The sequence below is a fragment of the Alexandromys fortis genome, unplaced genomic scaffold, assembly GCF_014885135.2.
Source record: "Alexandromys fortis isolate MF-2015 unplaced genomic scaffold, M_Fortis_MF-2015_v1.1 scaffold_56, whole genome shotgun sequence".
NCBI lineage: Eukaryota > Metazoa > Chordata > Mammalia > Rodentia > Cricetidae > Alexandromys > Alexandromys fortis.
Window position 1 is genome coordinate 10,780,387 of NW_026067935.1, and position 21,191 is coordinate 10,801,577.

Below are 21,191 nucleotides of genomic sequence, written 5' to 3' on the forward strand. Positions count from 1 at the left end.
CTCTCTCTCTCTCTCTCTCTCTCTCTCTCTCTCTCTCTCTCTCCCTCCCTCCCTCCCTCCCTCCCTCTCTCCCTCTCTCCCTCTCTCCCTCTCTCTCTCTCTCTGCCTCCTGTCTAGATCAGGGTGTGAGTTCTCAGGTACTGCCCCAGCACCATGTTCCCTGTCATCATGGTCATGGACTCACTCTCTGGACCTCTAAGCAAGCCCCCAGTTAAATGCTTTCTTTTGTAAGTTGCTTTGGTCATGGTGTCTCTTCACAGCAATGGAATAGTAATGAAGACAAGCTTTAAGTGGAAATAAACCTGTTTCTCTCCAACCTTCTTTTGGTCAGAGTTATAGCACAGCAACAGAAACCTTAACTGAGATAGAAATTGTTACCAGAAATGGGCTATTGCTGTGACACACTGACCATATTGTTTTTGGGGAAGATTATGGAAGAACTTTGGAACTTTGGGGTAGGAAAGCCATTGAGTGCTCAGAACTCAGTGGGTTGTTATGTGGGAGTTTGGAAGATAACGTTGAGAGCAATGCAGGCAAGGGAGGCCTGACCTGTGAAGCTTTAGAGATGTTTGAGAATCCTTTAGAGACTCCATTGAAGCCATAGTACACTTTGAGTTTTAAGAGTCTGTGGTTCTGGTCAGCAGTAGCCAAAAATATTTGCTGACTAACGAGACCAGAGACATTAAAATGAAACTTTTGCTTTGCTGGAATAATCAGTTCTGATCAGCTGGAGCTGAGAAGTTCATGGTGATTAGAAGAGCACAGAATCACTGGGGTGAAATCTGGGAGTATTCCTCAAGGCCAGTATACAGAAGCCATGGTTCAGGGCCAAGGCTGCACCTTATGCTGGTGTTGAAATAGGAGCAGCGGCGGGGCTGCGTCCCCAACACCCCGGCCGCTTGGCTAGCTTATGCCCGAAATAACAACACACAAACTGTATTCATTTAAAGAACTGCTTGGCCCATGAACTCTAGCCCTTACAGGCTAACTCTCGCACCTGGTCTAGCCCATTTCTAATGATGTGTGTAAGCACCCCAAGGTGCGCTTACCGTCCATCGTGGGTTGCAGCTGCCTGGGAGAGCTGAGCATGGCCTTCTCTGCTCCAGCAGAGCTGTCGGGTCTCTCTGGGAGCAGAGCAGAGTCTGACCTCACTTCCTCTTCTGCCCAGAATTCTATTCTGTTTACTCCTCCCATCTATGTTCCAAGCCATGAGGCCAAGCAGCTGGTTTATTATAACTTAACCAATGAAATCAACAGATTGATATATGACACTCCCACATCACTTCCCCTTTTTCTGTTTAAAACAAAAAAAAGAAGGCTTTAACTTAACATCCAAAGCTCTAGAAATGACAGAGACATCTCGCTGCCTAGACAGTCACCCAAAGTTCCTCTGTACCGTTGGGGCATCCATCTTCGGCCTACAGGCCCATAGTTTCCAGCAGACATTTCCACAAAGCAGGAAATTTCAAAGGCAGTCACTATCTGCTTGTCCTGAAGAATGTCTCGCAGACTCTTTCATGAAGCAGGAACCCCGAAAGATCATCTCACCTTTAGGCAAGTTCAGCAGTCCTCTCTCTGCGGGTTCTCTGTGTCCAGTTTATGCAATAGTCCAGGCAAGAGCAGTTTCTTGCCCAAATGGCTATCAAACTCCATAAGGATCCTCTTCGATGCCCATCTTCCTCTTGAAGTAGATTGGTGCTGCCAGGAGCAGAGTGTCTCATTGTCATGAAAAGTCCTAAGTTATTAAAACATGTAAAATGCCATATTCTCTAGCCTTTGAAAGATATGAAGAATGCCTATCTAAAATATATCTATGCACATCTAGAAAATCTTAACTAACATAACTACAAGCTTAACTACTATTAATGATTATTCATTAACAACCTATATACATTCAAAATTGACCTTAAATCTCTATCAATAAAGCAAAATCTATACTAATGCAAATTATTCATATCTATATCATATCCCCCTTTAAATGTAAAAGAACATTTATAAACCATATTTGGGAACATGGGCGCAGTTTTTTCTCTCCAAACTGCTTCCTGCTGAATGGGGGCGTCGTTAATTAGGTCTTTCATGGTATAACCTGTGTGCTAGTTTCATCTCAGTTGGCAGTTGAGCGAAGCAATTTTCTGAAGGTATTCACAGCAACCGTTCAGGAGGGCGTGGTCCATCATACCATATCGGAATAGAAGAAATGAACAGGGTCTCATCCTCTGTGAAAACAAAAAAAGAAACTCCTTTCCAAAGTATCATGTCCTTAGATCCAAATTTCAAAGTCAAGGCATCAAAATCTCTACGTTGGATTAGTTCAGCAGCATTTATAAACAAATATCTTTTGGCAGCTGTTGCTCCTTCCTCAGCATTCAAACAATTCAAAGAGAGCATAATAGTATACAGTATCAAGATTCTCTGTGTATTTTCCATCTTTGTACGCTTTATTTTAACCTCTATTTCGTTTATTTTTACTTTTATATTCTCTGTATCTCTTTGACCTGGAATAACTCTGTAGACCAGGCTCTCCTTGAACTCTCAGAGATCTGCCTGTCTCTGCCTCCCAGGCATTGGGATTAAAGGTGTTTGCTACCACACCTTGAACTCACAGAGATCTGTTTGTCTCTGCCTTCTAGGCACTGGGATTAAAGGCGTGTGCTACCACACCTTGAAGTCACAGAGGTCAATCTCCCTCTGCCTCCCAAGTGTTGGGATTAAAGGCGTGTACTACCACACACAACTTCTCTTTTTCTTATTTTTTTTTAAGAACTTTTAACTTTTAGCTTGCATATATTTTTAACACACTGTAAATCATTTAAACATTTTCTTTGTCTTTGAATCTCTTTACTGTATATCTCTCTTTTTCTGACCACACGAGCCTTTAAATTACTGAGCAATATGAGTAGGATTAAAGCCGTGGCTTTGCCAGCTAGATCCAGTCCATTCCTTAGCTTTCCAGCCTCATGGCGGAGATACAGGCTGTAGCCATGTTTATAGCCACAATTCTATGGCGTTTCAAGGTCCCTGCCAGCCAGCGAGCTACAACAGACAACAGTCAAGTCCTCTCTCGGTAGTTGGCCCTCCTGCCTCAGTCAGAGTTTGCCCTGGCAGGACGGCCCAGAAAGCCGGCATTTTTAAACAGCACAGCTTTTTTCCTGCTACGGCTGAAAACCGAAAAGCATGCGTTCAGCTTTTCACCAACACCGTTTAAGTGTTTCGTGGCAGGACCTCTTAATGAGCTGCAGGGTTTTGCAGCTGAAGCTGAGTCAGGAAGCCTCTCTTAGATGAGAGCGCTTGCTTGCCTCTAGCAAGCGGAGCAGACCCAAGAAATTTCTGCTACCAAGAAAACATGCTTCACTCCATTCTTTCCCAAGCTTTCTCAGGCTTTTTGTGGATTCAGTTAGCCACACGTCTGGGCGCCATCTGTTGAAATAGGAGCGGCGGGGCTGCGTCCCCAACACCCCGGCCGCTTGGCTAGCTCATGCCCGAAATAACAACACACAAACTGTATTCATTTAAAGAACTGCTTGGCCCATGAACTCTAGCCCTTACAGGCTAATTCTCGCACCTGGTCTAGCCCATTTCTAATGATGTGTGTAAGCACCCCAAGGTGCGCTTACCGGAAAGATTCTAGCCTAAGTCCATCGTGGGTTGCAGCTGCCTGGGAGAGCTGAGCATGGCCGTCTCTGCTCCAGCAGAGCTGTCGGGTCTCTCTGGGAGCAGAGCAGAGTCTGACCTCACTTCCTCTTCCGCCCAGAATTCTATTCTGTTTACTCCTCCCATCTATGTTCCAAGCCATGAGGCCAAACAGCTGGTTTATTATAACTTAACCAATGAAATCAACAGATTGATATATGACACTCCCACGTCATGCTGGAAGCTAAACTTGGTAATGTGTAGCATCGTCTGGGTGATACTGGTTTTGAAGATATGAAGGGTTCCTGGAGAATAGCTGAAGAGGTTAGGAGAGGTGATTGGTGAAGGTACAGCCTCAGTTGAGTAGAAGGCCCAGGAATGAAAGCGTCATGGAGAGAAGTTGAGGCTCGGTACCATGAGACAGTCAGAGTCCCAGAGGACAGTCCAGAGAGGTCACTGGTGAAGGTACAGCCCAGTTACATCAGGAGACTACAGTATTTTGGAGATGCCAGTACTATGTATGGGATGACCACCAAGGCGTGGAACAGCTGTGGAGTGGCGCCCAGAAGATCGTGAATCCCAGAAATCTGACCCTGAATCTTATGCTGTTGGATTTTGGTGTGATTGTACTGTGCCTGGTTCTTTCCTCTTGGACTAAGAAAACTTGTACCTAACTTAGTTTTGATTTTACAGCAGCTCAGTTATGAGACCTTGGATATTTTAGAGAGACTGAACTTTTGGAGTGTTTGAATTTGTAAAGATTGTGGGACCTTTAAAGTTTGGAATATGTTTTACATTGTGATAGTGACTTCTTAGGGACAGCAAGAAAAGAGCAGTTATGGTTTGAGAGATGGAATGTAAAATTGATAGGGGTCAGTTGTGCTGGCTAGTTTTATGTAAACTTGACATAAACTAGAGTCGTTTGGGAAGAGGGAACCTCAACTGAGTAAGTTTCCTTGTGGGCAGGCCTTGGGGCCTTTTCTTGATTAATGTTGATATGGGAGGGTACCTATCACTGTGGGTAGTGCCATGTCTGGCCTAGTGGTCCTGGATACTATAAGAAAGCAGGCTGAACAAGCTGTGGGGGGGGGGCAAGCCAGTAATCAGCACTCCTCCACGGCCTTTGTTTCAGTTCCTTTCCTGACTCCCCTGGATGATGGTCTACAAGCTATAAGCTGAAATACACCCTTTTCTCCTCAGTTTGTGTAGGAGGAGGAGCAGCGGGCTTTGTCCACCCAGCTAGCTTATACCCGAAATGATCACACAGAAATTGTATTAATTAAATTACTGCCTGGCCCATTATATCTAGCCTCTTCTTGGCCAACTCTCGCATCCTGATCATTTCCACCAATCTGTGTATCACCACGAGGTCGTGGCTTATCAGGAAAGATTCTAACCAGCATCAGTCTCAGGCAGGAGCTTCATAGCATCTTTCTCTGTCTGCCTTCTTCCTCCCAGCATTCAATTTTCTTTTCCATGCCTACCTAAGCTCTTCCCTATCAAAAGGCCAAGGCAGTTTCTTTATTCAACCAATGAAAGCAACACATAGACAGAAGAACCTCTTACACCAAGTTTGCTTTTGGGCAGTGTTTTATTATAGCAACAGACACCCTGACCATGACACATTCTGAATTCTCTTTCTGATGCTATGCTGTCAGGAGATGTTTATAAAACTTACTGACTCTAGAATTGAGTTTCCCAACAAAGGCAAAAAACTAGAATAGCAAAAACTATTCTGAAAAAGTTAGAGCTATTATACTACCCAGCCTGTGTGTGTGTACATGCTTATATGTGTTTGCATTTTTGGGTGCTGTGTACACGTGTGTGCATGTACATGTGGAGGCCCAAGATCAAACTTCGCTGTCTTCCCTAGTTTTTCACTTTATGTCTTGAGAAGATCTCTCACTGGTACCTAGGGCTTGCTGATCTGCTGGTTCACTGTCCAGCAAGCTTCCAGGGATCAACCTGTCTGCCTCCCCAGCCTGAGAACACAAACACATGCATCCCCATCCCTGAATGGTTATGTAGATGCTGGGGATCATATTCCTGCTTGCATGGCAAGCATTTTAGCAACTGAGCTATAGCCTCCACTGCTGTGGAGTAATCCTCTTGTACACTGTAAAGATTTCTCACTTATTGATTTAATAAAATGCTGATTGGCTGTAGCCAGGCAGGAAGTATAGGTGGGGCAACCAAACTAAGGATGATGGGAAGGGGAATGGTGGAGTCAGTAGACACCAGCCAGATGCAGAGGGAACAGGAGATGACTGTGCCATGCTAATAAAGGTAATGCCATGTCGTAGAGTATAAATAAGAAATGTGGGTTAACTTAAAATGTAAGAGCTAGTTAGTAATAAGCCTAAGCATTTATAAGTAATATTAAACCTCTGAGTCGATTATTTGGGAAGTGGCCACCCCGTATTTGGGAACAGGTGGGCAGGAGAGAAACATTTGACAGCACTCACTCTCTAAACTACCCATTTAACAGTTTCCAAGTGGAAATGTGACTCAGTTATACGATAAAGGACAAATGTCAAGAGAAAAGTGTAATAATTCTCTAATATCTTCTGAGATATGAATGTGAAGAATTAAAATCACATACTCATAAATTGAAAAATACTTGAGAGTAAAGATGTAAAGTCTCTAGCAGTAATAGGTGAGTTGCATTTGATTGCTATAAAAGAGACAACTTTTAAAAACTCCAGATAGGTGAAATGTGACTTTGCCATAAAATAAATCAGTTTTTCTTATTAGTAGATATATATTGAAAAAAAAAAAAAGCTCAGTTGGCCAGGTGGTGGTGGTGGCACACACCTTTAATCCCAGTTCTCGGGAGGCAGAGGCAGATGAATCTCTGTGAGTTTGAGGCCAGCCTGATCTATAAGAGCTAGCTCCAGGACAGACTCCAAAGCTACAGAGAAATCCTGTCTCAAAAACAAAACAAAACAAAACAAAACAAACCCAAAAAAAAAACAAAAAAAAACTCAGTTGGTAGCTCAAGTGTCAGAAGCTTTGGGCTTAGTCTCCAGCACCTCTTAAATCAGGCATGGTGGTTCCTTAGCACTAGGGAAGTGGAGGCAGGAGGATCAGAAGTTCAAGTCATCCTCAGCTACATAGCGGGTTCAAGGCCATGTTGGGATACACAAGACCCTGTTTCAAAAGGAAAGGAAAAAATACACAAAACAGCAGAAGGAAAGAATACTGTTATTATAACCCAAATCTTACCAGTAAACATTTCATAGAAATTTTTTTTTTCATAAAAGGGTTACCTACATAAATGTCCTTAATTTTTGTCTCTTGGTTCAAAGTCTAAATATATTTTCTCTGGTCCTTTGCAGAAAATCCATCCCTACCTTAGAACAATTTTTTTTTTAATTTATTTATTATGTATATAGTGTTCTTGGCACCAGATCTAATTATAGATGGGTGTGAGCCATCATGTGGTTGCTGGGAATTGAACTCAGGACCTTCAGAACAGCAGTCAGTTCTTTTAACCTCTGAGCCATCTCTCCAGCCCTAGAACAATTTTTATAGCAATCACAGGTTCCGTCTGTGCTCTACTTTAGCTGTGGCCCATCAAAATTGATGTATTGCAAATTCATGTCGTTTAACTCAAAATGTTTTCAATTTCCATTTGCTAATGTCGTATTTATTTCATTATTTGGAAATATGTAACTTCTGAGTGTATGGGGATTTTCTTGTAGTCTTTGTTCAAAACTCTGAAATACAACGTGATAAAGACTAATAGGAGCCAGGCGGTGGTGGCGCACGCCTTTAATCCCAGCACTTGGGAGGCAGAGGCAGGCCTGGTCTACAAGAGCTAGTTCCAGGACAGGCTCCAAAACCACAGAGAAACCCTGTCTCGAAAAACCAAAAAAAAAAAAAAAAAAAAAGACTAATAGGAGAGGAGGTGCCTAGTCTCACTGCACCTTGATACGCCATGGCTGAGGATATACATGGGAGCTGCCTTTCCTGAAGAGAAAGGAGGAGGAGTGGATGTGGGGAGGGTGGTGGGAGGGGCTAGGAGGAGAGGAGGGAGGGAGGGGAAACTGACTGGGCTGACAGAAGGTAATTAATCAATCAATGTATGTGTGTGCATGTGTATGTGTGTGACGTGTGAGTACATGGGTATGTGTGGTGTGTGTCTCTGCGTGTGTCTCTGTGTGTGCATGTGTGTGTGTGTCGGTGTGTATATGCATCTGTGTGTGTGTGTCTGTCTGTGTATGTGTTTTTTCAAATGTTCTTCAATAGGTTCTTAGCACGCAGAGTCAATGTCTAATCCATGTTGTGGGGTTTTGCATTGCTGATGAGTCATTTGCTACTGGTGTATTTTGAGTTGTAGTCAGGTGGATCTGCTTCTCTTCTGTATTTACTCATTTTCCTCCCCACCCACAGTTGGAATGCCAAGATGCCCTAGAAACAGCAGCCCGAGTTGAGGGCCTTCCCCTGGATGTCTCCGTGCATTCTCATCTCCGAATTCTGGACGAGGAGCATACCAAGGGAAAGTACCACCATGGCTTGAGTGCCCTGAAGCCCTTCCGGACCACTTCCAAGTAAGTCTGTGTTAGCTAGTGATTCATGCACAAAGCACTCTAAGTGCATTTGAAGTCTTGGGCTAGCGTGAGGCAGCTGGGGAGCCCTAATATTTGTCAGGAGCTCTTTACCAAAAACTACTGTTCACAGGCACCCAGCCTCTCAGTACGTGCTGACACCTCGTGGTCGGATTTTCTCTCCGCAGGCACGAGCACCCAGTTGACAATGCTGGACTTTTCTCCTTCATGACGTTTTCATGGCTCTCTCCTCTGGCCCGTGTGGTGTACAAGAAGGGGGAGCTGTTGATGGAGGACGTGTGGCCTTTGTCCAAGTATGAGTCTTCTGATGTGAACTGCAGAAGGTAGGTGCCTCTGGTCCACCTAGGCCTGAGCTAGGTGGGTGGGCCAGCAGTGTGGAGTCTGAAGTGCCAAGGGTGGATAGCCTGTGGACTCTTTCCCTTTCCGTACCTCTGTTTCCCTCTAATTGTGTTTTAACCAAGGGCTTTCTCTCTCAGCCCTGCTTCTCTTCCTGAGCTGGCAGGGAGATTTTGTCGCTGCCTTGTGACAGTACATTTTTGGTGGTAGTCTCATTAAAACTTAGTTCGTAGCATTGCATTTTATCACAGGATCCTTCAGAAAGGGTTGGGAGCCCTTGAGAAAGGAAGTTCTTATCCGCACACTTTATTGAAGGGTGGTGGGAACGGCTCCTGCTCTCCTAGTTTTCTATACTGCAAACACTCCCTTTGGGAGTGAATATTCACAGGCCAGGAGGGACTTTTTCTCTACGAGATGGAGGCTGTGTGTATAACTGTAAAGGAGAGATTTGTGTATACAGCGCCCGAGCCTATGATGGCAGGAGGGGTCAAGGGTGTGTCCTTTCCTGGGGAGATGTGTAACACAGGACCTGTGTCCTTGTTAAGACTGGAGAGACTGTGGCAAGAAGAGCTGAGTGAAGTGGGGCCCGCCGCCGCTTCCCTGCGAAGGGTTGTGTGGATCTTTTGCCGCACCAGGCTCATCCTGTCCATCATGTGCCTGATGATCACGCAGTTGGCTGGCTTCAGTGGACCAGTAAGTTCTAACTGTCCTTTCTGAACATCTCAGGGGCCCAGCCATGGCCAGCGCTAACCCTGTTGTTCTGTTGCAGAGGTTGTGATCGCCTTTGGGCTATAAGCAGCCTCAGCGGTCCTTCTAGGACTACTGAAGAGGGTCAGTGAATCTGGGCGTGAATGGTGGCTTGTCAGTTAGAAGGATGAGGACACAGGGCTGCAGGAGAAGAAAGCACTGGCTTGTTTTCCTGGGGCTGGGTGAATCTGAGCTGGTCCTGGGCCTGCACAGGACCTGCCTGTTGGCTGTGTGCAGATATGATGCAGATGTCGCGGCAGGGCTGTGAGTGAGGGAGTAAGCCGAGTGTTGTGTGGCACGGGCTAGCAAATTTGGTGCCATACCAGGTGCCTAGGGGCACAGTTACTATGTTCAATGACTCTAAGAAATGATCCCTGAAGAAGCCGGGAGGCTCTCAGGGTTTGTAAGAGTCGGTTCTAGTTTTGCATAGCGTTAACTGTGGCAGGCACTGGGTGGCAGTGTGGTTTCCCAGCCTATGTGGAGGCAGTGCAGTAGCTAAGGGGGCTTTGGAGAGGAGTTTTCAGGGTACCCTTCTCTCATCTGCTGTACTGCCTGACACTTGAGACTGTGATTGAATTCATTCTCTGCATATTTGCCTTGAGGCATCGGAGCAGTAGTACTGTTTAGATGTGCGTTTCCGTGTGTGGTAAGCTGGAGGTTCATGGTGGGGTAAGTATGTGTCTAAGATGCATGGTGACTAGGTAAAACTAATTTATACGTTTCAAGTGTCCTGTTCTTTTTTTTTTTTCCTTCTTTTTAATGTGTGATCTTTTAAAAAATAAAAGTTTTGGTATTAGGTTTCTTAATTGACCAACTAACACTTGTATATAAGTTTTAAACAAAAGGGACCATGTAACTGAAATGTTGTTATTAGCTAAGATGGCAAATGTTTCCTAGAGCCAGCTTCCCCCAAGAAGAGCTTCTGTCATTGTTTCACTACAGGGCTGGTGGCTGCTCTGACTGTCACAGAGGTTTTTTCATCTAGGTAGAAGAGTGTGTAGCATTTGTCCATACAATCACAATGGGCTTTCTTAATTCCCCTTTTCTCAAAAAACAAGCAAATAAACAAAAAACGAAAACAAAAAGCCAGGGATTTTAGGGATTAAATCTTTACTCCAGAAAACGAAATTACAAAGTGCATGCTCCCTTTGGTGTCATGGAGGTCACTCCCTCAGGCGTCTGTTAAGTTCTTAATCTTTCACTTCTGATGCAGCAGGCAGGGTGCTGACTTGGACAACTGTTCTAGGTGGCCACAGAAAGCCCAGGGCCTCTCCAGGACAGGAGCACGCGACACCTCACTCTGCCCTTTGGGAAGAAAAGTCAATGGGCCTGAGAAAGCTGCAGGCTTGTCCATTGTCTCTCTATGAAAATGATGTGGAAGTGTAAACAATATAACTCTTTTTTGGAACCCTAATCTTGATAAGTTTTTATGACTGGAAATTGGAGAATCAGGCTGGTTTTGAAAAAAAAGAAAAAAAAGAAAAATGCAATCAGCATTAGTGGTCTGCAAACCTCCTGTAGGTAGACCTGGGTCCTTTTGAGGAACATCCTGTGTTAGATTTTTGCACATTTTCTGTTTGAGCATGATTTCCAGATTGGCTTGTTCTGTTCGTACCAAAATCTTACCCTAAATTATAGGCTCCAAACATGGAACATCCTTTTAGGTCTCATTGAGCCTTGGTAGTCATACACAGAACAAATGAAACACAACTAAGTTGTATTTGTGTGTGTTTAAACATGGTCATTTGATGCTGACCTCAAAAATAGCCCAAGGTTTTTAAAGCGCCAACAACCAGCCCTCTAAGTAGGGTGTCAGGGTCGTGATAATGTTAGCACGCTACCAGACTTTTTAAGAGGCAGATCACTACATTTACAGAGATGTTTTGAGAGCCTTCTTAGACTAAGGTAGTTGTAGAAGGCCGGGCCTCACCTAGGGTTTGTGTCCAGAGAGTTAGCACCCGCCATAAACCTCCTAGAGCAGCCTGCCCTCTGCAGTGCTAACTGCTCCAGGCCTTGTGGGGGAAAGCTCAGTGAGAAGCCCTGGGAGAGGTAAGTTCCCACCCTCCAGCCTCTCTCCGGCCACAGCTCGCTTGATGCTGTCAGGACTGGACGTGGGGGGAGCGTCTCTGTAGTGGGACCAGTGACAGAAGCTGTTCTTTAGAATTTTCAGGATGGCTGTATTCTGCGGTCAGAATGAGAGAGTCAAGCTGGGCAGAATCTCTCCAAGAGCTCAGGTAAGGTAACGTTCTCCCTGGGAACGCTTCCCACAGCAGGACAGCTGTGCTGGCGGTTGCAGTCCCTCCAATTGCTTTAGATTTGAATGATAAACTTAGGGCTTTTTATTATTTTTTATAAAAAAAAAACAAAACAAAACTGAGTTTGTTTGGATTTTTCATGAAAACCTGCTTTTCTTTCTCCCATACAAGCACATTTGAAATGTCATTGCTTTTTAAAACCCTGTGTTGGACATTTCTTTACCTCTTTCTCTCCCCCTTTGAAAGTTTTGCATAGTGTAAATGTGCCTTTGTCTCTCATCTTCCCTTCTCCTCCCTGTTGGGGTGGGCTAACTGCTTATCCTGTGCTGAAAGGGGCACCTTAAAGATATAGGAGGGGCCGAGTCCTTCCAGACCACCTGCTGGCCTTCCTTGGAGATCTCCTCATTGCTGCTGTGTGTGGGAAAGTGCTGCACCGCAGGCCATCCTGCTGAGTTGCTTCACCAGAGGAAGAGGGGCTTTGGCCTCGGGACCCAGTTCCACATTTTGGATGCATACTGGAAAAGAAGCCAATTTTGCTAGTAAATCTGTGCAGTGAGGGCCAAAGAGCGAATCTCAAAGTTCCAAGGGAAAGTAGAGTTGATTACAGGAGTTCTTAGAGTCTGAAACCCCCCCGGTTTATTTACTGGGGCTTGACATGACCCTAACTGTGGGGATCTAGTAGACAGTTTGGTATTAAGTTACTTTCAAGAAAACTGACTTGAAGAATTACCCAGAATCTGGGTTCTGGAATTCAGTGTTAGATACTTGAGGATGGTTGATACAGCTGGCTTCTGCCGTATGTCAGTTAGTAGCTTACAGACCCAGCCAGCGCTCCTTGCTGTAGGAACCAGAGTAGATGGGTACATGGGTTTAATTTCTTTTCTCTTTTAAGGTGGGCATGGGTTTGGATTTTGTTAAAGTTTGTTTGATTTTTGCCAACATCAGTTTTGGCTAGCAGGCCTTGAAAAGACTCCGAAGGATGTCAGTACCCCTGCCCCATCCGCCCGAGAATTCTGTGCTCTGGAGCAGAGTGTCGCCTCGCAGCTTAGCATGCCAACAGCACCTGCAGTTTTATGCAGGGTACCTCGTTAGGGGATTTTTAGTTTCTTTCTTTTTTTCCTTAATCTTCTTTCTTTAGCAGCAAGGTCTTTATTGCTAGAGAATCTCCTTGACGGCAGCATCAGGATTCCCATCTGATGAACGCTGCCAGCCTGATGTGCTACGTCAGACTCTGGAAGCAGACATGGCTCTGTTGTGTATTTCTACTGTGTACAGTTACAACTTGGAGGCCAGACGGCCCGTGTGATGGCTATCCCTGTATGACTCTGTATGTTCCCACTGTATGTTCCCAATGCCCCTGCTATTGTACAGTGTTTGTGAGATGCTCTTTAAAGATGGTATCTTTATACATACATCTATATCATTTTCAATAAAAGTGCATTGCTTCCCACATGCTGGTATTTACTGCTGTTGCTGAATGTGCCTGTGTGAGTGTGTGCCCCGGCGTTGCAGGACCCGTAGAGCTGGAGGTGCACTCGTGGTTCTTGGGGGCTGGCTGTCTTCCCTCCCTGCAGGTGGTGTTAGACATATGCTACCTGAGGTAACATGTTTTTGTTTTTGAGAGGGCGTGGGCGTGGGGAGGGCTGGAGGGAGGGTCTCTGGAGTTTGCTAGTCTGCTCTGTTTGCTCTCTTCTGTCCTATTAAACTGCCCATGTTTGTTTTCAGGGATGTTTTGCACTTCTCACTCTTCCCCGTACAACTGTAGGTACACTGTTCCTTCTTATCAAATAAGCACGTGTCAAGAGGAAGGTCTTGATTTCATTTAAAGAAATGTAGTCCTGTGTGAAGATTCTGGAGTAAGGTCATTATATACCTTTGGATGACCATGTGTCTAGAATTAATTTCAGCTCATGGACAGGTTTATGTTACATTAGAAAGAGTAGTGGTCATGGTGGCGCCCTTCAGGAGTAAAGCAAATGATCCCTGTGTCCTGCACCTGCGGGCAGGTTGCCGGTAATATTTGGTCCATCATCACAGTTTTTTCTTTGCTTACACGCTGATCACTGTGCCGTGGAGCAGCCTGCTCTTTCTAACCTAACATAACACTGTGGCATTGTGTGCGGTTACCATGGGGGACGTTGACAGTTGTGTATGTTTCTCCCTGTAGGCCTTCATGGTGAAACACCTCTTGGAGTACACCCAGGCAACAGAGTCTAACCTGCAGTACAGCTTGCTGTTAGTCCTAGGCCTCTTTCTGACAGAAGTTGTACGCTCCTGGTCACTTGCGCTGACTTGGGCATTGAACTATCGAACTGGCGTCCGGTTGCGGGGGGCTATCCTGACTATGGCATTCAAGAAGATCCTGAAGTTAAAGAACATTAAAGAAAAGTCTCTGGGTGAGGTAAGTTCAGAACCAGTGTGTGCCTTGTTCCCAGAGCGAGCTCTCAGCTTGAGTTCCTCTTTTCCTTGACCTTCTGAATACAATGACCCGTGTCCTACAGGGTCCCTCACTGTTTGTCATGTCTTACAGCTCATCAATATCTGCTCCAATGATGGGCAGAGGATGTTTGAGGCGGCTGCTGTGGGCAGCTTGCTGGCCGGAGGACCTGTTGTTGCCATCTTGGGCATGATTTATAATGTAATCATTCTGGGACCAACAGGCTTCCTGGGATCAGCTGTTTTTATCCTCTTTTATCCGGCCATGGTGAGTGAGCCTCTCTCAGCCGCATCTTGGTCGCTTCTTCACAGGGGACAAAGTGCTTGTGCTGAGCACATCCTTTGGGACTTTTCGTGGGAAAAGTCCAGTGCTGGGCAGTGCTGTGTTCATATGGGCAGGATTTGGGCTGGAGGGGAAATAGCTGTCATTTACACAAAAGGCAGGCACTGTGTGAAAGCAGAGTGTGTCTAGGTGGAGCAGAAGGTTCCAGTTGAACCTAGCATCCTCCTAGCACAGGAGCCATCAAATTGAGTTGCCGCGTGTGTAGCTGATGCTGACGTGACTGTCCTGATGCCACCATGGTGGCACTCACTGTCTGTGAGGTCAGATTGTTAACTGCCTTCATTGCCCTCCAAGGAAATGAGAATGAAATATTTTGTAACCCAGGAAGTCCCTTTAATTAAAAAGCAGCACCACTCTGAAATCTGGTTTGCCCTGGCACAGGATTATATGCCCTCTCGACTTAGACTGCTGTGATCAGACCCAGCGGTGCTGCAGTCCGAGCAGGTGCCTGTTTGACCAGGTGCTGTTTTCCTTCCAGATGTTCGTGTCGCGGCTTACTGCATATTTCAGGAGAAAGTGTGTAGCTGCCACAGATGACCGTGTCCAGAAGATGAATGAAGTTCTCACCTACATTAAATTTATTAAAATGTATGCCTGGGTCAAGGCGTTTTCTCAGAGTGTTCAAAGTGAGTTTACAGTACAGTACAGTACTCCCCTGTGGGTACAGTAGAGGAGTTTGGATTCTGTGGGCTGTTCATTCCTGTGCTTTGCTTCCTGAGCACATTAGAAACTAGACCACTGATGTCTCGTATCTTCCTATAGAATCTTCTATGTGTAAAGAGCACTTAGGGGTTTGAACCTGGGAAACTGAGTTTTGCCCAAGCCAGCTAGAATGCTGAATACCAGTCGAGCTGTAATAATCCAGCTCTTACCCAGTACTTGATTTCTGGCCCGACTGAAGCTATTGCAGAAAGCACTGTCAGGGTGATTGCTAAGACCCTGCTCTTAAGCCTCTTAGTGCATAGGTGCCAGAGGTGTGTGACCTTGAGGGATGACCTGGGCTTCAAGACACCCGGACTCTGTGCCTCCCTCTGTTACTTACTAGGGACTTGTTTTGTTAGCTTTTAAAATGATTGATACAGTTACAGGGTTCTCAGTGCCGGCTCCATTCCCACGTTCACGTTCAGTACAGGCACAGCATGTGAAGTATGTACCTAGTACTAGCCTGTAGGGTAGCTAGCATGGCACTGGCATTCACATGGGTCTGAACATGAGAGGGACAGAGTGGCATTTAAGAAGAAGAAGTTTAAAGATACCTCAGATTAATGTGTATGTATAATTAATATATACTGAAACTAAAGTTTATATATATATTTAATATATAGTATAACTATATAACATAAATATATAAACTTTAATCTTAGTAAAAAAGGACTGTTAATGAACTAAATGGCATAGTAACTAACTATTAATGCTGTAGACAGTTCGTAGCATTTTAAGTAGAATAAAAATTATTCTGTTGATTCCAAGGCAGCTGGTTTGGTTACATTGATTAAATCTTCAGGACCTTATTTGGACTCTGATTTTATAAGGCTGTTAAGCATCCCAGAGCAAATAATAAATAGTAAGAAGGTAAGCAAAGAAAACTGCCAGGTGTCAATGCAAGTAAGGGGTTTGTTCATTGAAACCCAGTAGACTGCTGCCAACCAGAAGGCAGTGGACCAGTGTGCTGATGACTTGATCCATTTCCGCCTCAGTTGTAATGATAGCATTGATAGTCCTAGGGTTTGGTCTGTACCATGCTTGCCTCATACACATATGACCCTAGTCTAACTGGAAGAACCGGTAGAAAAGAATTGATATTTTTCCATCATAGGTATTGAAGAGTCGCTTAAAAACCTGTGTGTGTCCTAGCATCATGGCTCTTGGGGGCTGCAGAAGGAAAATTTCCATTGCAGAACAACCTATGCTCCATAGCAAGCCTTGTCTTTAAAAAAAAAAATTGTAGTTGAAACCTGATTCTTCTTTGGTGGTAGAGAACAATATCCCAAAGTATGTTTTGACCTGCTTTGAGGATGGATTGCTTTTCCATAGAAATCCGAGAGGAGGAGCGTCGGATACTGGAAAAAGCAGGGTACTTTCAGAGCATCACCGTTGGAGTGGCCCCCATTGTGGTGGTGATCGCCAGCGTGGTGACGTTCTCTGTTCACATGAGCCTGGGCTTCCACCTGACCGCCGCGCAGGTGAGGAGACACTGCATACGATCCTCTTGTTATTGCATCGGGACTGTTAGCTACCAAGAACTAGGTGGCTTTTTTTCATTCATGTTTTTAAGTTGAAAAGTGGAAGAATAAGGAGCTACCCCTTATACAGAAATCATGTGGCTAATTTTCAGTCAGCCTGTGTTTGGGTTCAGTTTTGGGACTACAGAAGAGCCTGTATTTCATGTTTATTAAGAATTTTCAATGAAAGTCTCATTCAAAATAAAACAAAAACCCTCCCTTTAAAATACAAATGTGAGCTGGAGAAATGGATTAGAGGTTAAGAGCATGTACTGCTCTTGCAGGGGTCTGGAGTTCAGTTCCCAGCACCCACAATGGGCTGCTTACAACCATCTGAGACTCCAGTTCCAGGAGATCTGACACCTCTTGGTTCTGAGGACACCCTTTTCATGTGCACATAATTCACATATGTATACACACTGATTAGGAAATAAAACTTTAAAATATGTAATTGAGGCTGACTAGATAGTTCAGTGGGTGTAGGCACCTGCCACAAGTCTAGTGACCGAGTCCAGTCACTTGAACCCACATGGGGGAAGGAGAGAAGCAGCTTTTGTAAATTGCTCTCTGACCTTCACACATGCGCTGTGACACACTCGCTGTGACACACATGCGCTGTGACAAACTCGCTGTGACACACACGTGCTGTGACACACTCGCTGTGACACACGTGCACTGTGACACACATGCGCTGTGACACACACGCGCTGTGACGTACATGCTCTGTGACACACGCGCTGTGACACACGTGCTGTGACACACACGCGCTGTGACACGCGCTGTGACACACATGCGCTGTGACACACTCGCTGTGACACACGTGCACTGTGACACACATGTGCTGTGACACACACACGCTGTGACGTACATGCTCTGTGACACACGCGCTGTGACACACACGCGCTGTGACACACACGCGCTGTGACACACACGCGCTGTGACACACACGCGCTGTGACACACACGCGCTGTGACACACACGCTGTGACACACGCGCTGTGACACACGCGCGCTGTGACACACATGAACCTCCCATCACACAAAACAGGTTATTTTATTTTATTTTATTTTATTTTTTTTTTTTGTTTTTCGAGACAGGGTTTCTCTGTGGTTTTGGAGCCTGTCCTGGAACTAGCTCTTGTAGACCAGGCTGGTCTCGAACTCACAGAGATCCACCTGCCTCTGCCTCCCGAGTGCTGGGATTAAAGGCGTGCGCCACCACCGCCCGGCCTAAAACAGGTTATTTTAGTGTGACCATTTGTGCTAACATTTGATAGTTCCAGCCTTGCTGCCTCCCGAAAGGAGACTGGCGCCGCCTTGTCTAGTGTATAGCCTCACGAGGCTCGCTCTCACCTCTTTTTGTGTTTTAAGGCCTTCACAGTGGTGACTGTCTTCAATTCCATGACTTTTGCTTTAAAAGTCACACCATTCTCTGTGAAGTCCCTCTCTGAAGCATCCGTTGCTGTTGACAGATTTAAGGTAAGTGGTTGCTGTCCCTCTCCTGTATCAGGAGCTATCCTCAGCACAGCTCACTGCATCCTGTATTCCAAGAGTCCACGTAGGCCAGCTGCATTTGATCTTGGTTTGCCCTAGGAGCTGGTAGAGACAACCGAATTAAGGGATGAGAGTAATGCCTTTTAAAATGAATGTATTTTTATCTCTCCTGATTGGCCTGGTTCTAGGCAGTTCTCCCTTTCCAGAGGGAACTCTTCTGCCAGGCCCAACGTGGACATATATTGTCATTTACTCAGCCTGTAAGTGGCTTACTGTAGGCCAGCACAGCCAAGTGGCTGTCAGATTCCCCCACCCTCTTCCTCATTCCTGCTGCCACTTGGATTGGTCGCTATGCTGAGTCCTTTTGATATTTCTTTTTCCTACCCAGTGATTGCCACTACATGAGGCAGGGAACGCAGTGACATGGAAATAGTCATAAAGCTAGCTCATGTTGAGAAGTACAGTTAAGTAAGTATCAGCTCTCTTCCTTGCGTGGTTAGTTATCAGACCTTTTGTGTTCTGTGTACCTTCCAAATAATGCAACTGCATAACACAAGACGGAGCTGCTGGGAGGGCGGAGGGAAGTAGGCATTGATGAAAGTGGTTAACACTTACTACTGAACAAGGAGAAGCACTGTGTGAGCTAGAATTCACTGACAGAGCCTCACTCCCGATGATCTATCGCCCTTGGCCAGCGAGGTGAATTTAGGAGCAGCTCTGGTGATGTGGAGAGTGAAGCTCCAGGGCTTGAGGCTGGGGAAGGACCGGGGTGCCCCTGTAGAGGGTGGAGAGCAGTTGTTGGAATTATCTCCATTGTTGCCTTCTACAGTTAACCAGGCGACTTGCATGAGAAAACCGTTCCTCCAGAGTGTACTCCTGTCTTGTATTCCTCTCCCCTCCTGGCTGCTCAAACAGGAGCTGGAGTCACATGAGGTCGATTTAATGTCAGTCAGAGCTTTGATTCTCTGAAGCCACAGTATCCAGTCATGGAAGAAAGCGAATATTCTGACCAAAGGTCCCCATTGCTTCTGTATCCTTGGTAGTGGATGGGTTTTGTCAAGTTTTGAATAAAAAATAAAGACAAAAAGTAATTTTGTGACCCTCTAGTTTTTGAAGTTTCTCCTCTTAAGTGAGAGCATATATTGTCAGGTGGCACAGGCATATTTATACTGGAAAAGGAGTTTTTGTGTGGCTGGAATCCGAGTTTAACAGTGTGTTGTGTGGTATCTGGCAGCTCCGTGAGCACTCCCACTCCCCCACACTGACCTGAGTTTTCTGATGAGCGAAGTGTGCGGCTTTTCTCCCTTGGTTTGTAGAGGGCCTTGTTTTGGGACAGGCTGGCTGCTCGTTCACAGTTCTGCTGCCTCAGCGACCGGTGGACCCCCCACCGAGGGGCTCGGAAGTGGTGACAGTGGTCAGCACCCTCGTGGAAAGTGGCACTGGCAGTGTCTGTGTCTGGGACTGCTGTCCTGGCAGTGTACCTCTCAGCTGAGTGTCCGCTCAGCGTGTCAGCACTGTGAGAAGCAGGTGGGAGGACCGGGAAAGCTGTGCACACTAGCAGGCACCAGTGCTTCTCTTAACCGTTAGTGAGGCGTGTCTTCATCCTTCTAATGACACGTTAGGGAAGGAAATGGAGGACGTTTTATCCACGTGTGGGTTTGTTCTTTGGAGGTGTCAGGACAGTTGATGTCATCCTCAGCCCAGTGTTTAGAAGGCTCTGGATGTGTGAATTCCATAGCTGTTCACAGATGGGGTGTCCCCTAGGCTCTAGCCACAGTGAAGGCTCTCTGGGCAGTTGGGATGGTTAGGACACATGGAGGTTTACAGGGCGAGAGACTGCGGTCCCAGCTGTGGCGGCAGGAGGGTCAGGGACTAGGGTCATCCTCAGGTGCTTAGGGAGCTTGAGGCCAGCTGGAACTACACGAGACCCTCCCTTTTTTTCTTTTAAGATTTATTTTAATTATTTCTTTTATTTTTGAAATTATAATTACATAATTTCTCCATCCCTTCCCTTCCTCCAAACCCTCACATATATCTTTTGTTGCTCTCTTTCAAATTTATGGCCTGTTCTTTTCATTGTTTTCATATATGTCATATACATATATGTCTGTCTGTATGTGTATGCATATATGTGTGTATGCATATATGCGTGTATGTATATATGTGTATGTACATATATTCCTAAATATATAAATACAACCTGGTCAGTCTGTATAATGTTACTTATGTGTGTTTTCAGAGCTGACCATTTGGTATTGGATAACCAGTTAGTGTGCTGTCCCTGAGAAGGACTATGTCTCGACTCTTTAGAATTCCTTAGTTACCTATAGTTCTTTGTGTAGGGGTGGGGCCTTGTGGGCTCCCCACCCCTGTCTGTGTTAGCATGTCTGTTGCTGTTCTTGTTCAGTTCAGCGAGACCCTTGCTTAACCCTTCTCCTTGAAAGCAGATTCTAGGATCCAGGAGAAAGGGAAAAATGAGATACTCCATTATATACATAGTGCTTGTGAACTTTAAGTTGGGGTATTTAGTGAGTAAGCAGAGTCCTCATCCTGCAAGCCATCTTTTCTCTAAAGATTTTAAAATGTTTTAAGTTAAATTAAAAAAATCTGAAAATTCCTCTGTGATGGAGCGCTGTAAAAATTCCTTGTTTAAGAGGGGTCCGAGTATAACCAGAATCAGAATCTCAGCTCTAACTTCAGCCATGCTTCCTTGTCTGATGTTCCATTTCCTCCCTCTGAAATAACTCAGTAGGAGCTGCGAGAAGAGCCTTACACTCCTCCTATGAAGCTGTTCTCAGGGAGGTACCTTCTCTTCCATGCAGGCCCTCAGCTTAGGTGTTTTCTAAGCCCAGCAATTAGGCTGGTGCCCGTCTCAGTTCAGCCTCTCTCAATAGGTGCCAGGCTATGGATGAGGGCAGTAGGCAGGCATTCGCTCTACAGAAGTGGTCTGGAAGGACAATGGCATGGTGACGGTCTGTGTACAGGGTCAGCCTACCCCTGGGGTTTCCCAGCCATCACTCAGGAACCTACAAGTGATCGTACGAGGGACTCCATATCCCCGTCAGTTATTAAGCGTCCTTCGGTCCACATTAGGCCAGCAGAAAAAGCAGGGTACCTTAGTGTGTAACTTCGCCTAGGGGGTAGGGTAGGTCAGT

At 45.6% G+C, this 21,191-nt stretch overlaps 1 protein-coding gene across 5 annotated transcripts in view; it reads left to right on the plus strand.

Annotated features, from left to right (window-relative positions):
- The window catches only part of Abcc5 (ATP binding cassette subfamily C member 5), a 92,710-nt gene that overhangs the window by 21,476 nt on the left and 50,043 nt on the right, over positions 1-21,191 (plus strand). For 3 of the 5 annotated variants that reach the window (XM_050146305.1, XM_050146306.1, XM_050146304.1), the window contains exons 3-10: positions 8,029-8,186; positions 8,372-8,527; positions 9,086-9,233; positions 13,710-13,943; positions 14,073-14,246; positions 14,800-14,947; positions 16,356-16,504; positions 17,914-18,021. In XM_050146305.1, coding sequence (XP_050002262.1) covers positions 8,029-8,186; positions 8,372-8,527; positions 9,086-9,233; positions 13,710-13,943; positions 14,073-14,246; positions 14,800-14,947; positions 16,356-16,504; positions 17,914-18,021 — 1,275 coding nt within the window. Of the gene's footprint in view, positions 1-8,028; positions 8,187-8,371; positions 8,528-9,085; positions 9,234-11,448; positions 12,993-13,709; positions 13,944-14,072; positions 14,247-14,799; positions 14,948-16,355; positions 16,505-17,913; positions 18,022-21,191 lie in introns of those variants that run through there. The other 2 variants (XM_050146309.1, XM_050146307.1) reach the window with 2 other exon arrangements.